This window comes from Microcaecilia unicolor, chromosome 1, assembly GCF_901765095.1.
Source record: "Microcaecilia unicolor chromosome 1, aMicUni1.1, whole genome shotgun sequence".
Classification (NCBI taxonomy): Eukaryota; Metazoa; Chordata; class Amphibia; order Gymnophiona; family Siphonopidae; genus Microcaecilia; species Microcaecilia unicolor.
The window spans coordinates 252,845,219-252,862,044 of record NC_044031.1 but is presented as its reverse complement, the minus strand read 5'-3'; the positions used below and the strand labels follow the sequence as shown (position 1 = coordinate 252,862,044).

The following is a 16,826-nucleotide window of genomic DNA, read 5'->3' as shown; positions in this document are numbered from 1 at the left end:
TCAGGGTCTCATTTTCAAATCACTTAGACTTACAAAGTTCCATAGTAACCTTTCTAAGTCTAAGTGCTTTGAAAATACATCTCTCAGTGTCTTACCAAATATTGGTATGATAGGAGAAATACTAAGAGAGCGAGAGAGAGAGAGCTCCATTCAGATAAGAACATATCTACCCAGGGAGTATGGGTTAAGCTGAGTGAAGCCAAAGCTGGAAAAAAGAGTCAGCAACTAGCTGAGAAATTTCCCCAGAGGCAAAATAGGAGCACCGGGAAAGCAGAGGCCGAGACCAGCACAAAAGGAGTAAATGAGCTAAAAATAGGCTAAGGAAAAATGTAAACAAAAAGTTGTGAAACCACAAGCAGCTAAAGTAATCAAAAATAATGTTTCTTCAGCATTTAGGAATACTAAGTCCTCAGAAGAAGGAGCTTATGAATATGAAAGCATTATGAGAAACTTGCAGAGCAGGAGGTTCCCAACAATTCAAAATGAAGTACAAAACAAAACTCAAGGCAGAATGGCTGAGACATACAAAAATTAAAGGTAAAATACTTACCCAGTTAAGAATACATAAATATTGTCTTATCAGAGTATAAAATTCTTTCAGCCTGTAGCCTTCTCATTATTACTTCTTAGCATAATGGAGGAGAGGGGGGGGGGGGGGGGGGGGGGGAAACCCAGCACCACTAAGTGTCACCCAAGTTCCAGCCAAATCTTTAAAAAAGAGTGGGGAAACCCCATGCTCAACTGATGTCCAGATAGTACTAGGTCAGGAGCTGGCTCAACTGACATCTTGGTAACACTGAGTCAGGAGCCAGCTGAGAAGCACCAAGTAAGAGCTGAACAGTCCATCAACCATCCACTTGGAGACAGAGAGAATACTGACGATCCTATGGGCTGCACAATACCTTTTGGGGTGAATCACTTGGAGCTACTTTCTCTCTTTGTCTACATGCGCTTGTCGATGGATATAACCCATTGGTCTGGACTAGTCTGGTATAGATCAAAAGGAAGATACTGTTCTAGAATATTATAAGTTACATGCTAAAATACAACATTTAGGCAGGTGCATTTATACCTGCCACAGACTAAGCATAAGTGGTCATGCCTAAATGTTGACATTAAACCCCTAACTTTTTACACAGCACTCAAAATTGCATGTGCAAATTTCAGCGTGCACCCAAATTGTGTGTGCAATTTAATTAAACAGTCAATTAGCGCTGATAATTGGGTGTTATCAAATGTCAGAGCTTATTGGCAATAATTGGAATTTACGCATGCATCTTTATAGACACTATTCTATAAAGATAGCATGTACATTTTTCTGCATGGATCTGAAAATAGAGTATGGCTGTGGGAGGTGCATGGGCAGATCAGGGGCATTCCTATGATTTGCACATAGTGTTATAGAATATGTGGGATCCACGCCTATTTTAGGTGCAGGGATTAACACCCGGGTTCAGTTAGTGTAAATCCTCATGCCCAAAATTGAATGCAGATCCCAGAGCTAAGCGCTATTCTATAAATGGCACCAAACTTTAAGCGCTGTTTCTAGAATAATACTTAATGTGTATTTTTTTTGGTGTCCAAATTTGGGCTCCATTTACAAAACTGAGTCCTAAGTGTTGACTTACACTCTATTGTATCGTGGCATCTGGGCACCCAGATGCTTTTAAAAAATAGCAAATGCCCACCATTTTGGGACCTACAAGCTGGTGACATCTACAGAATTGCCTTTTTAATGTTCTGTGTAGGAACGCAGTTACCTTCCTTCCGTTGATAACGCATTGGAAGACAAAGCTTGCTGCTCAACCAGTTGCTGTTCAATTTCCACAAGCTGCTCTCGATAATGCTGGCAGGAATTTTTCATTCTTTCCATTTCATGAACTGAGCACTATGTAGAAAAAGGAAGGCAGAATAAGATATTTCATTTAAAGGTAATGATGAGGTTAGTGCTGCACAGTAACAATATATGTCTGAGCAGATAAGATTCTTGATCCAACCATGCTCATTTTTCTTGCCCCTGGCCCATATTTGGTTTTCATTCATTTCTTTGCCTTGCTTTTATCACCTTCTGTCCCAATTACTACTCCCAACACAACAGGAAGAAATCTTCACAGTATATATAGCAACCAAAGGAGTGAAGGTGGTCAAGGAAGAAGAAGCAGCAGCCAAGGTTAGCACCAATGCAAATTTATTGAGAGTTGACAGTGCACTGCAGACTGACACTCAGTGGATTCTGAGGAGAGACAAGACAGTGCTGTACAATTGTCCAATACTTGATTTACTGAGAATTGGATGACCCCCCCGATGCAGGCAATTGTTCCGAGCTGGGTCAACTCTCAATAAATTCACATTGGTGATAACTTTGGCATCCTCTCCTTCCTTTGACCACCTTCACTCCTTTGGTTGTCAATTACTAACCCCTCCCACTGGTAGGCTGTTAGTGGTGATCACCACCTTCTAGTTAAAGTGTGTGTGTGTGGGAGGGGGGGGGGGTTCCTCTCATCTCCACTGAAATTCTCTCCTTTCATTTCCTGACCACTTCACATTTTTGGGTGTCTGTTAATGTCACCATTGACCTGAACACTACAAATCCACAGCTTGCTATGACTTGCCGTGAATATACCTGGTTTACCATGAATTCTTGGAACATTAAAAGAGCACAATAAAGACTCCTTTTTATGTGAGAAAAGTGAACCATGGTACACATGCTTGAAAATATATATATATATAAATGATGTGTATGTATTACTTGATAGCACTGTGCCTGCCATCTCCTGTTGCAACCATTTGACCTCACCCTTGGACTTCTCATGTTGTTTCTCAATCCGCCAGGCATTCTTTGCTTCCTGAAATTCCCGGAGCAGCTTGTCAACCTGGTTCAGTGACTGGATGTCCTTGTTTCATTGCAGTACAGTTTTCTTAGGTCTCTCTTTCAAGGGTTTGGGCCCCAACTGTTTGATTTTCTCCTCCTACCACTTGATGGTTTCATGTAGCTCCCTGTTCTCCATTTCCACAACAATGCAGACTGCTTGGAGTTCCTCCACATATTTCTCAGCTTGCTTTCTAATCTCCTTCAGAGCTTCAGCCATTTGGGTTTAGAAGAACTCCTTATCCCGTAACCTTCAAGTATACCTAACTGCTTGCTTGGAACAATCTTCCAACTCAGAAATATAGCATTGGGCTTTATCCAAGTCATTATACAAAGTTGAGGATCAATTTGGAACCCTATTGGTATGCCTGGCTGAGGATCCTTTTCCTCCCATGTGTGATATACTATTGCTGATAACCCATCTGGGTTCTGACAGACCACTGAGTCAGGTTTACTGCCACTGAAGTCAGGTCTACTACTGCCTCTGGACGCAAAGGACAATGCTCCTTCAAGCTTGGGTCATGCCAATCTAGCTCCTTTCTTAGGCCATCTCTTTGCTGGGCCCAGATGGTTTCAATGGTTGGAAAATCTCAGCCCAGAACAACTGGATAAAGGAGGTAGGCCACCACCACCACCGCTTGCAGCTGGGCTGATCCAGTCGATGTTTGGAGGGAGACTTGAGCTGTGGGGTACTGTCTCTAGCCCCCATGCACATAAGACAATGCCATAGTTCGTTTATAGTTTATTTGCTGTTTGGTAACCACTCCTCTTTGCTCGAGGTTCTTCACACTACTGGAGTATACCAGCTCTTGGTAGGGCTTCTTGTTCACTTCAACTTACAGTACACATAAGTATTGCCATACTGGGACAGACCAAAAGTCCATCAAGCCCAGCATCTTTTTTCCAGCAGTGACCAATCCAAGTCACAAATACCTGGCAAGATCCCCAAAAAGTACTAAACATTTTATACTGCTTATCCCAGAAATAGTGGATTTTCCCCAATTCCTGTTCTTGGAATGAAAGTCCTCCACATAGTTGCAAGCATGTGAAGTGACCATATTCACACCCCTGGCCTCTAACCCTAAGCAGTCTTTGGCTAGGTGACCTCTTTCCCTACATCTGAAGCAGGTGAGAAAGTATGGTTCCCACATGGCTGGGTCAACAAAGGGTGTGGCCTCCATGGAGACGAATGCCTCCATCGCTCTAACCCCCTCCTTGGGGACGCTGGACCAGAGAGCAGTTTTGGGTCGCTCGGGTTCTCTGATCCTATTTTTCTAATTTCTTCCCAGGATTTCCAGCTCGCCTCTCTTCCTTGTAGGGTTACAGTTCCAATTGTGCTTGATAAAAAGCTTCTGCTGCTTCCAAAGCACTCTCCAGTCAGTTTAGGGTGTGGCCTCACCCATTGTTTCATAGCTAAAGGTAGCCCTTCAATAAATTGTTCCAGGAGAATGACTCTTGCTATATCTGGACCTATCTTGCCCTCCGGTTGGAGCCATCTCCAGGCTACTTCCTGGAGTCTGTAGAAGAAACCTCAGGGGGTTACTTTGACTTGAAGAGACCCTTTCCAGAACCACTGCTGATAAGCCTCTGAGGTGCAGCCTACCCTCTCTAGAATGGCGACCTTTACTTCTGCATAGGTGATTGTCCCACTGGAGTTGGCATCTTGAAATGCAGTTTTGCTGCTACCAGTCTGTAAATTCCCTAAGTAAGCTGTCCATGATGCTTCTTGCCAATCAGAAAGGCAGGCAGTAATTTCAAATTTGGTCATGAAATATTCTGGGTTGTCCTAAGGTACCATCTTCAGTAACACCGGAACCAGAGGGTGTAACCTGGAGAGACTGCAAGGCTTGTGTCACCTGGGTTATGGAGCTCTGCTGGGCTTCCAGAGAACTTTGGAAGGCTTGCTGGTGCTTCCATTGCCTCTGTACTATTTTCTGCAGCTGTTGCTGGCCCTCCGCCAAGGCCTGGAGCAGCCTCTTCATGTTTTGCTGTAGCAGCCTCGCCCAGGAATTTGCACTGCGTGAGAAAGACAAAAATATAACCTGCCTGTCCAGCACTAACTCTATGTCTCCTCATTAACTAATCCCTTTTGCTCAGTGTCCCATCATAGTATCGTTGAGAGGCCCAGAGCCTTGGAGGTCATGGATCTGGCTTCCTAGAGCATGATAAGCTCCAAATCTCACTCCTGACACCACATGTGACACCCTGAGCGAGGGTTGAGGGTAGGCCTGCAAAATAACACAGCTGGACAAAGGTATATAATGAAAACAAGTGTTTTATTAACTGAATCCTGAGGCCTGTTATGTCACAGGGCCTGGAATACAAGGTGAACCACCTCTGTAGTTCAGTACATACAGTCTCAAGCAGGCCTCTGGCTGGCAGGGCCAAAACACCGTCTGTGGCTAGTGGGACTGCCATGACCCAAACACAGTCTGTAAGTTCTTCTCTATTCTTCTCTGAGTTCCAGATCTGGCTCCACCCAGACCTCAGAGCAAGCCTTGTAAATATCAAATCAGGAAAAAAAGAAGGCTTACTTCAGCCAGGTCATGATCATTAAATACAAGTTGTAGCGGTATATGCTGGAGCTTCAGTTCTTCTTTTCTTGGGCCTCCTTAACCTCAGTCTGGCCCTACCTTTTATACTTCCTGGTTCTGACGCCACCCCTCCCGGCTCACTTCCTTCCAGGATGGGACTAGCAACCTTACAGTGGCTCAGGCTAACTGAGGGGTCCTTCTTAAGAGTGAGGGGCAGTGTTCTGCATATCCCCTCACAGTGTCCTTTTTTTTGTCTCCGCAAATATGGTAACCCTAGTTCACTGTGCCTTGCATTCTAATTCCCCTGGTTATCTGGCCTGTTTTTTTGTCTCCATATACTCCCTTCAGGCTCCTTAGCTCAGACACAGGCTTCTTTTCTTCCTTTTGCTTCTCCATTGTGCTGCCTCCTGCATATTTACAAGGACTCTGTTTTCTCTTGTCTTGGCCTTTCCCTCTGGGATTTTTCTTCCCCCTTACATTCATCTTGAGAGCCCATTCCCTATTTTAAAGAAGGCCATTAAAACTTGGCTTTCTGAACTTGCTTGCTGCAGAGTTTCTGCAGCACCAGAGTTTCTGGTGCTGGAAGGTAATACCTCTTGAAACATCTCCTGTATTCCTTCTTCTTGCCCTTCCCTCTCCTTCTCATTTTTTTCTATCCCATTTTAACCTTGGTTAAAATGTATATTATTTCCTTGAATTGTTTTTTAATGCTTTTATTCTGAGCCTCCTTGCTGCACTTTTCAGTCCTATGGTTGGTATAGCAAATGATATATATATACATAAATACATTCTGTGAGATATTCAAAGCGATTTAAATGGGTAGGATTGGCTCCTGCCTCCTTAAATCAATTGGTGCCTTCCAACTGCTGATATTTAGTTGCACTTAACTGGGCAGTGCTCTGACCAGGCATGTTTGAAGTGGGCAGGTCAGGGGTGGTAAAGAGTTGGAGAGAAACTGGCAGTTATGCATGTGCCAGCAACATCCAGTGCCGGCACCCACATAGCTAACCGGGCAAATTTAGGATAGTTTCAAAGTGAGTCAGGTTCACTCCTGTTCCCACTGGACCACCAGGGATCTTAGGTAGGATCAGGAATGTGAAGGGGGTTCTATCCTTGCTGGGGGGAGGGGGGCTGTGTCAAGTGGGTGGGAAGAGGATCGAAGTGGGGGGGGGGGGACACTCGGGAGGATGGGAAGGAGGGAGATCGGATGGGCTGTACACAATTCTAAAAGTTATGTGGGTCCTGACTGAATATTGGCCGGGACTTACAAAGGCTCTAGCAGCCAGAACAACCACAATTAGCCCTGGATAATCAGTGCCTAATGAAGCAAAGATGGCATTAGTTTTTGCATATGTGTGCAGTAACCGCACAGTAATATTTTTAAGGAATTTTTTTAAGGGGTTTGTCAGGAGCAGAGAGAGGGCATTTCTGCACTAACCAGTTGGTTAGCATATGGATAACGTTGGAGCCCTTACTGCCTACAAAATAGGTGGCAGTAAATGCACCTGCAGTAAGTTAAAAAATGCCCACACGCTAAAAGGAAATTGGGATTTTTTATGGCTGTGGTAAAAATGGCCTTAGCACGTGGGAATGACCTACATAAGGGTGCCTTAAAGCCATAGTAAAAGTTTCAACACATTTCTGGAGAAATCCAAAAAATGGTTATCGAGACAGACTTATGAGAACCGTAACTTCTCCTTTCAAATGAGCTATGAGAAATTTGATCTACATTTTTGGATGTGCATGAAACTTGTGACCTGGCCTGGCCACTTTAGGAGACAGGATGCTAGATTCAATGGACCTTGTTCTGACTCAGAATGGCTTATCTTATGTTGTGTAGAAACAGACCACCTCTGTACTGTGTAGCTTACAATATTGTCAAGACAAATATGTAATAGCTTTACTGTGCACTATCTGCTTCAATCTCATCTTTTCTCCTTCTTTTCTCTTTACAGGACAAAGTTACTCTTCTACCTAATTCAACCACTCCCCTCTTGCTGTTTTGTTGCCCTCCCCTCCCCCCACAAACATTTCTCTGCTCCTTTCCTGTGCAGAAAACACAAAGAAAGGGGTGAGCAAGACTGCTCTGCTCCCTAAGTCACTTGCTCACCATTTTTCTCTGATCCTCTTTTCTTTCCTCTGTAAAGGAGGGGAGAGGATGAGGCCGGTCTAGACATTAGAGCACAGAAGGGTTAGTCTGGTCCCTAATGGAGGCCCTCCTCTGATGATATTCTCCTCAAGGCCTTTCCCCCTTTGTCCTTGCAAAGAACAGGGATAAATGGGGTGAGCCTGGACAGAGAGGAGCACAAAGGAATAGCTTATTCCTTAATCTGGTCTCATCTTTCTGTCATTTCCTCCCTTCAGCATAGACAAAAATAGCAAATGTCTTCCCATTTGTTTCTGTGGAAACAGCAGACACAGAGAGGGGCATAATCGAACAGAAACGCCTATCTCCATGGGCGTTTATCTCCGAGAACGGGTCCGTGAAGGGGCGGGGTGGATCGTATTTTTTAAAAGAAAAAGACGCCCATGTTTTATTCGTCAAGGTGTGAGCTGGGCGTTTTTGCTTTTCAGCGATAATGGAAAATGAAATCGCCCAGCTCAAAAACGAATAAATCCAAGACATTTATTCGTGGGAGGGGCCAGGATTCATAGTGCACTGGTCCCCCTCACATGCCAGGACACCAACCGGGCACCCTAGGGGGCACTTTTACAAAACCAAAAAAACAGGTAAAAGAGCTCCCAGGTGCATAGCACCCTTCCCTTGGGTGTTGAGCCCCCCAAATCCCCCTCAAAACCCACTGCCCACAAGTCTACACCATTACTATAGCCCTAAGAGGTGAAGGGGGGCACCTACATGTGGGTACAGTGGGTTTGGGGGGGTTGGACGACTAGTAGCATTAAGCAGCACAATTGTAACAGGTAGGGGGGGATGGGCCTGGGTCCACCTGCCTGACGTCCACTGCACCCCCTAACAACTGCTCCAGGGACCTGCATACTGCTGCTTGGGAGGAGGGTATGACATTTGAGGGTGAAAGTAAAAAGTTGTGAAACATCATTTGTTGTGGTGGGAGGGGGTTAGTGACCACTGGGGGAGTCAGGGGAGGTCATCCCCGACTCCCTCTGGGGGTCATCTGGTCATTTAGGGCACTTTTGGGGGCCTTATTCGTGAAAAAACAGGGTCCAGGAAAAGTGTCCTAAATTCTAGCTCAAAACTGTTCCATTATCGGCGAAGGGCGCCCATCTCTGTTCGCCCGATAACCACGCCCCAGTTCCGCCTTCACCACGCCTCCGACACGCCCCCGTCAACTTTGTCCGCACCCGCGACGGAGTGCAGTTGAAAGCGTCCAAAGTTCGGCTTTCGATTATACCGCTTTATTTGTTTTTGTGAGAAGAACGCCCATCTCCCGATTTAGGTCGGAACTTGGGCGTTATTCTCGTTCGATTATAAGCTGGATAGTAACATAGTAGATGACGGCAGAAAAAGACCTGCACGGTCCATCCAGTCTGCCCAACAAGATAACTTATATGTGCTACTTTTTGTGTATACCCTACTTTGATTTGTACCTGTGCTCTTCAGGGCACAGACCGTATAAGTCTGCCCCGCACTATCCCCGCCTCCCAACCACCAGCTCCGCCTCCCAACCACCGGCTCTGGCACAGACCGTATAAGTCTGCCCAGCACTATCCCCACCTCCCAACCACCAGCCCCGCCTCCCACCACAAATGACATAGACCTAAAACCCAGTGATATAAAGATATAAACAAATCTTTTTCTTTTGTAGTTCCCTAATACTTACTGGAGAAATTGTCTTCAAAGAATCCTGCAGAAGTTTCAGTGTTTGCAAGAGTTCAGACTCAATGTTTGTATGGGTAGAGCAGCAGATCACAGGAGTACTTTGCATAGAAGTTACAGGACATGTCCGCAAAGCCCAGCAATGATGAATGCAGCAACAGTGAGAGCAATGACTGCATTTCTTAGACCAGGCATCCTGGACATTATTATCAAATACTTCATATTTCCCCAAAGATCCACTGTCAAGACTCGTTGCATTTGTAGGGAAACAAAACCCATGACTCTGAGAGGCAAAAAATTCCTTCAAGTGGGCACAATCATTCTCCATTTCCCTTCCTATACTGTCAGTCTGAATGGAGGAATCTTTTACTCTTTTCTTCTGTGTGCCAAACCTTAAAGTTAAGTCTTCTTCATCCTCTTCATACTCACTATTTCTTAATGATATTGATGTAGATTCATAAGAATTCTCCTTAACGAAATATTCATTAAAAGCAGCATTTTGCAAACCGGACACCAGATTTGAAGACATCTGAATGGTGACAGATTTGTAAAAATTAGTACTTGTTTCGGTAATCTGGATAGGAACCTTTGACTGAGTCTGTGAAATTTCTGTTTTGCTAGTGGGAGGCTCTTTGCATTGTACACAGTCGGATTCGAACTCATCTTCAGTACTAGGAATGCTAGGGCATTTGGTATGAGTACTTAAATTACCACACATATTTTGGACTGGAGAAGGTGTCGATGGTGCATCTGAATGCATCCTTGCCAATGATCGGTCCATGTGGTGTGAATCCATATCCCATACAGAGCCTAAAATAGGAACTGATTTAAGAGCCTCATTGTAGACATCTGGGCTAATTTCCTTTCCCTGCTCATCTTCCTGAGTATTCTGTTGCTGTAAGTTCTTACACGTCAGTTCAACTTTCTCATTCAGAGGTTCCTTACCTTGAAAGATTGTGTGTACCACATAAAACGGTATAAAACAGTCTGATTTGGCTGCAACAGTGTCAACTGCATCCAGATCACTGACTTGGTCACCTGTTGCTGATGTTCCCACGCAGCTGAAGACATGTTCTCTTGCTTTGATACTGTTCTCTGGCTGGTCCGTATCAAGCTCCATGCCTTTTCTGCAACTGCCAGGCAGAAATGGAACAGGCTCCTCTTCTTTTCCATCACCATAGTTGTCCCAGACTGTGTTCGGAGTCGCCTTCATGAAATCGTGTTCAGAGTCTGCCATAGTAGAGCTAGATGTAGCATCTTCTGATTCATACTTGCAATCCTGGTAAGAAAATATGAAATCAAGACTGCATTGCAGCTTTGCTTGACTATCGGAGCTAATATTGAAGGTTTCAGGAAGGCATGAGTTCTGAAAGAAAAGTAAGATGACAGCTGGGTTTCAGTGTAGTTATCAGTATCATTGCATCATTAGATAATCGCTTAATCAGTACCTAATAATGAACATTCTTATTCAATTATACCTATCAAGCTGTAGCTGTGCATATCAAATGAAACTTAATTAGAAATATATGGTTGATGGACATGGTGCTCAGTCATTCATGGAGAGATTAGTATCTGTAAGATAAGAAGTGTTAAGGGCACAGGGAGAACTCCATTTCTATCTTGGATGCATACACATTTTTCAAGTATTTTACCTCGCAGATAATGGTCCACTGGCTTTATTACTTACCATAAATAGGACACGAGTAAAAAGAATTACCAACATTTAAAAGATGTGTTTTATATTATGTAAGAGAGCTGAAACTTGATCCAGACAAAAAAATATTTTAAGATGTGGAGGAATTAGCCATCCAGAGACGCAGAAGACACTTCGAAGGAAACAGAGGAAAAAGTGAAAGAAATAAAAGTTGTGTGGCTTTAAGAAAGTGAGGGACAGAGAACAAGATGCAGCCAGGAGGAGAAAAAAAATATCAGTGAATGGTAAGATTCATTGTTTGGTCTGCAGAGCTGCAAAATTACCCAGTTTAGCTTAGTTTATTCCAACATTTTATATTATTACATTCAAAATGATGGGGGGGGGGGGATGCCCATCTTCAAATCCTTGCTCAAAACCCACCTCTTCAATGTCGCTTTCAGCACCTAACCATTTTACATCTATTCAGGAAATCTAGACTGCCCCAATTTGATTGACTGCACTTTTTTGTCCTTTAGATTGTAAGCTCCTTCGAGCAGGGACTGTTCTCTGTGTTAAATTGTACAGCGCTGCGTAACCCTGGTAGCGCTTTATAAATGTTAAGTAGTAGTAGTAGTAGTAGATTGCTTAATATTTGGAGTGTTCAGCATCCGCATATATCGCTGCTAAAACTCACTGAGAAAGGAGGTTGGGAAATAAAGCTGGTGCTTGGCAGTCTTCTATGCTATGTGCCCTGATCATGGCTGGATAGATCTGGATGGGCTGCAGTGGGCTTAGATGGCAGCTCCAATAGTTGGGAAATAAGACAAATGCCGGGCAGACTTCCATGGTCTGTGCCCAAAAAATGGCAAGAACAAATCAAGATCAAGTATGCATATGTAATATTGCATCATACCTTATGCTATGAGTTTTTCTTGTTGGGCAGACTGGATAGACCAAACAGGTCTTTATCTGCTGTCATCTATTTTGTTACTATATGCATGGAGAGAATGAATGTGGCTTACAATACATTAAAAGAAAAGCCCGCAAATCCTCCAGGTGCCAAGTTGCCATGGTGACTGAAAAATTGGGCCTGGCGCCTGGGTCTCGCCAGACCACCACAAGGCAGTAAACAGCTCCATTCAAGCTACAAAAACAGCAACGGCTCAGCTCACTCTCTCTTCCTCTCCAGCGCTAAGATCATGCGACAAGAAGCGGAGGAAGTGAACTGCGGCACAGTGAATCACTTCATCTTCCTGTCCCGGCTTAGACACAACTGTTTATGTGAACCATGATACCAAGGTTCACATAAACAGTTGGGTCTAAGCAGGCACAGAAGAAGGAAGTGGCCCACTGTGCCGTGATTCATTTCCTCCTTGCCGGGGGGAGCTCAGTGGGAGAGGGGAAGAGAGAGTGAGCTGAGCCTCTGCCATGGCTAAACATGAGAAGGGGCAAGAGAAAAGGTGAGTGTGCAATGGGGGATTGGGGGTGAAAGTAAGGGGTGAATCATGTGCCATCAGGCAGACTAAAGGGGTGCATCATGTTCCATGGGGGGGTGGGGACTGGGGGCAGAGAAAAGGGGTGAATGTATCATGGAGGATTTGCGGGCAGAGTAAGGGAGTGAATGTGTCATGGAGCGGTGCAGTGGCAACATGGTTCGGTGGTTTCCTAAAGTCCAGATCCCACATCGTAAAGATGTCAAACCAGACATCAGCCGCCTGGATCCTGGAATGTGGAGTACCACAGTGCTCCACACTATCACCAATACTGTTCAATGTAATGATGGCACAATTTGGCAAAAAACTCAAACTAATGGGTCTGAACCCACTCATATACGCAGATGACATTACTATCTTCATACCTTTTAAATACAGGATTACTGAAATATTGGACAGAATTAAAAAAGGACTGGACCTTATTTAGATTTTGCTCACACCTTTTTCAGTAGTAGCTCAAGGTGAGTTACAATCAGGTACACTGGATATTTCTCTGTCCCAGGAGGGCTCACAATCTAAGTTTGTACCTGAGGCAATGGAGGGTTAAGTGACTTGCCCAAGATCACAAGGAGCAGCAGCGGGATTTGAACCAGCCACCTTATGGAAGAATGGGCAATCACCTTCAAATTCAAACTTAACAGAGACAAATCAAATTCCTAGTTTTATCCAGCCCATATAACCCCACATCCCAGCAAAATTTCACAACCAACAAACCTTTCAAATTGAATTAAAACTAAAAATATTGGGAATCATCCTCGACAAACACCTATCACTGGACAGTCAAATATCAGCAGTAATGTCAAAATGCTTCAGAACACTATGGAAACTGAGAAGCATAAGAGACTATTTTTCCAAACAATCCTTCCGAATAATGGTTCATTCTACTATACTATCACAACTAGAGTACTGCAACGCAGCATACATAGGATGCAAACAAAGAACACTAAAATCACTACAAACTGTCTAGAAAACGACAGCAAGACTTATACTCAAGAAGTTGAAATATGAAAAAGTGACCCCACTGCTCAAAACACTACACTGACTGCCAATCAAGGCACACTTACTTTTCACAGCATGCATAACACTCATTTACAAGATACTATTTGGGATGGCACCCGAATATATGCTAGATCTGATAAAACTATCCCCAAGAAATGCTAGCCCAGAAACCAGGGAATATCTACTTCTGCATCTATCCAACTGCAGAAACATAACCTACAAAACTATCTATACAGCAGGATTTAGCTATCTGGCCTCCAAATGGTGGAACTCAATACCAAAAACCACAAGAAACATCACAAACTATCTTCAGTTCAGATAAGAACTGAAATCCTACCTCTTAAAAACAAATTCTACAGTTAACTGATAAAACCACAGCCGTCTCCCCCATATACAAATTGTACAAAAACGAATTGTAACTCACCAGATGTAATTGTAAGCCACTTTGAACCAAAACCTGTGTTTGGATAACAGTGGGATACAAGAATACATAAATAAATAAATGGGTGGTTTGAGGGCAGAGTAAAGGGTTGAATGTGCCATGGGGGTGGGGACAGCAAACTGAAGGCTAGCCATGGGGGATAGGGTGAGGGAAAATATACAGTGATACCTGGGGGAGAGGGTGAGGAGAAAGAATAAGAGGTTTGGGTATTGCATGTGGGAGAAGACTTTAGGGGCAGACAGAATTATGGGTTATGTGGGATTTAGAGGGAGAGAAAACTGCATTTGAAGTGAGAGAGGCAACTGAGGAAGCTGGAGTCTGAGAAAGAAAAAGGCAGGTGGGGGGAGGGAGAGAGTGCTGGGTATATGTGTAATGTAGGGGATGGAACAGGAAAGAACAAGAGGTAGGTGTTTGTGTCCTTTGGGGAGAGTGCGGGAGTGAGTGTTGGGTGGATGGGTATTGGGGAGAAGAAGGGAAACTTGAATGTCTGTGCTGTGGGGGTGGGGTAGGGATAGAGCCTTCCAGAGTTTAAGATTGAGATAAAAAAAGTATTACGTTGACCCGCATTTGGACTCGCACCACCCCCGACATTGGTTCACCAGAAGATTGGGCATCCATTTTGTCCTCCTCCTTGTTTAAGAAGCAGCTTTTCTTATCTTGTACTAAAACATTGCTGTCAAAAGACATGCTAGTTTTTTTCACATCTTGTATAAACAAGAATAGGGAGTGGAGGTAGGGTGTGCAATGATGGTGGTATGGTGAAAGTACATATCTCAAGTCTTCGGGTCTTGTTGTATTACACCAAAAAACTGAGCACAACATATTATTTAAACTATAAGATTTTTTATTTCCTTTTTTTATTTCTATTTTTATGTTTTCTGATAACTTTGGATAAATTCATTGAATGGGAAACCGAGACTATAGTTGAAGCCCAGAATACTTAGTGAAATTAAATTTTAACTGCCAGACCCTCGACCATTCTTCTAACGTTCGGAGATCCCTTCTCATTAGTTCTACTCCATCCAGGGTATCCACTCTATTGACTATTTTCGTGTCATCCGCAAAAAGGCACACCTTTCCTTACAACCCTTCAGCAATATCTCCCACAAATATATTAAACACAATAGGCCCCAGCACCGACCCCTGAGGAACTCCACTGCTCACCTTCCTTTCCTCCAAGAGGATTCCATTTACCACCACCCTCTGCCACCTGTCGGTCAACCAGTTTCTTATCCAGTTCACCACTTTTGGTCCTAAGTTCAATCCTTTCAGCTTATTCACGAGTCTTCTGTGGGGGACCATATTAAAGGCTTTGCTGAAGTCCAAGTAGATTACATCTAGCGAACATCCTTCATCCAGTTTTTTGGTAACCCAGTCAAAGAAGTCAATAAGATTCGTTTGGCACGATTTCCTTTGGTAAAGCCATGTTGCCTCGGGCCCTCTAACCCGTCGGCTTCTAGAAAGTTAAACTATCCTTTCTTTCAGCAGTGACTCCGTTATTTTTTCCTACCACTGACGTGAGATTTACTGGTCTGTAGTTCCCTGTCTCCACTTTTGTGAAGTGGGACCACATCCACTTGTCTCCAATCTCATGGAACCTCTCCCATCTCTAAAAATCTATTAAATAAATCTTTAAGAGGTCCTGCCAGGACCTCCCTGAGCTCCCTCAGTATCCTGGGATGTATTCCATATGGCCCCATAGCTTTGTCCACCAGATTCTCCAGCTGTTAATAAACTCTTTCTTCCGTAAACGGCTCAGTATCCACTCCATTCCCAGATGTTCCCTCGGCAGCCGACCGCGGTCCTTCTCCAGGATTTTCCTCCATGAACACTGAAGAGAAATAATTGTTTAGCACATTTGCTTTATCTTCATCACTCTCCACATAGCCATTCTCATTATCTTTCAGTCTCGCTATTCCATTCCTATCTCTTCTCCTTTCTCCAATATATCTGAAAAGGTCTTGTCACCTCTCTTTATATCTTTAGCCATTTTTTTCTTCCGCTCGCACTTTCACTAGCCTTATTTCCCTCTTCGTTTCTTTGAATTTAATTCAATAATCTTTTCCATGATCCTCTCGTTGCGTTTTTTTGTATTTCTTGAACAAAGCCTCTTTTGCTCTTATTTTTTCAGCTACTTGTTTGGAGAACCATATAGGCTTCCTGCTTCTCTTGTTTTTGTTTACTTTCCTCACAAAAAGATCAGTCACCATATTTATAGCAGCCTTTAGTTTGGACCACTGTTTTTCCACTTCTCCTTCACCGTCCCACGTCAACAGCTCCTTCTTCAGGTATTCCCCCATTTTATCAAAATCAGTACGTCTGCAATCCCGCACTTTTTAGTTTTGTGCGTCCGCACTCCGCCTTCTTTCATATATCAAACCATATGGTGTGATGATCACTATTACATAGGTGGGCACCCACCCGGATGTTGGAAACACTACCTCCATTTGTGAGCACTAGATCTAGCATCAACCCTTCCCGCGTGGGTTCCGTCACCATTTGTCTGAGCAAGGCACTTTGACAGGCATCCACAATCTCCCTACTTCTTTCCGATTTTGCAGACGGGACGTTCCAATCCACGTCAGACGAATTGCAATCTCCCAACAGTAGCACCTCCCCTTTCATACCAATCTTTTGACTATCTTCCATCAGATCTTTGTCTAACTTCTCAGTTTGCGCAGGAGGTCTGTAGACGTCCCATGCCCAAGTCATTTAACCCTCCATTGTTGCAGGTACATAAAAACAAAGTACCTGCATCTAATAAATGTAAACCACTTTTGGTGTACCACAGAAAGGCATTTTACATCAAACCCATGACCCATTACCCTTTATTTACAAGTGGCTCTACCTTGCTTCTTCCAAATCTAGAAAATCGCTGATATATGCTATTGACACGGTAATGAGTTTCATGTGACTGATCAGAGTGTAATTGTCTCTTACTTGTTGAGGCAAATGCTCTGGTGGTTCTTCCAGAAATCCACTGCTGTCAGATTGGCAGCTGCTTGTTCTTGTCATCTCAGCTTCTACCAAAACAACATAAAGTTCAGATTTATTGCAGAT

At 43.8% G+C, this 16,826-nt stretch overlaps 1 protein-coding gene across 1 annotated transcript in view; it reads right to left on the bottom strand.

Moving 5' to 3' along the window:
- The window catches only part of ITPRID1 (ITPR interacting domain containing 1), a 249,370-nt gene that overhangs the window by 12,900 nt on the left and 219,644 nt on the right, over nucleotides 1–16,826 (bottom strand). The window contains exons 8-10 of the mRNA XM_030205640.1: nucleotides 16,707–16,789; nucleotides 9,204–10,565; nucleotides 1,761–1,888 (exon numbers count right to left, since the gene is read on the bottom strand). Of these exons, the coding sequence (XP_030061500.1) occupies nucleotides 1,761–1,888; nucleotides 9,204–10,565; nucleotides 16,707–16,789 (1,573 nt within the window). The remainder of the gene's footprint in view (nucleotides 1–1,760; nucleotides 1,889–9,203; nucleotides 10,566–16,706; nucleotides 16,790–16,826) is intronic.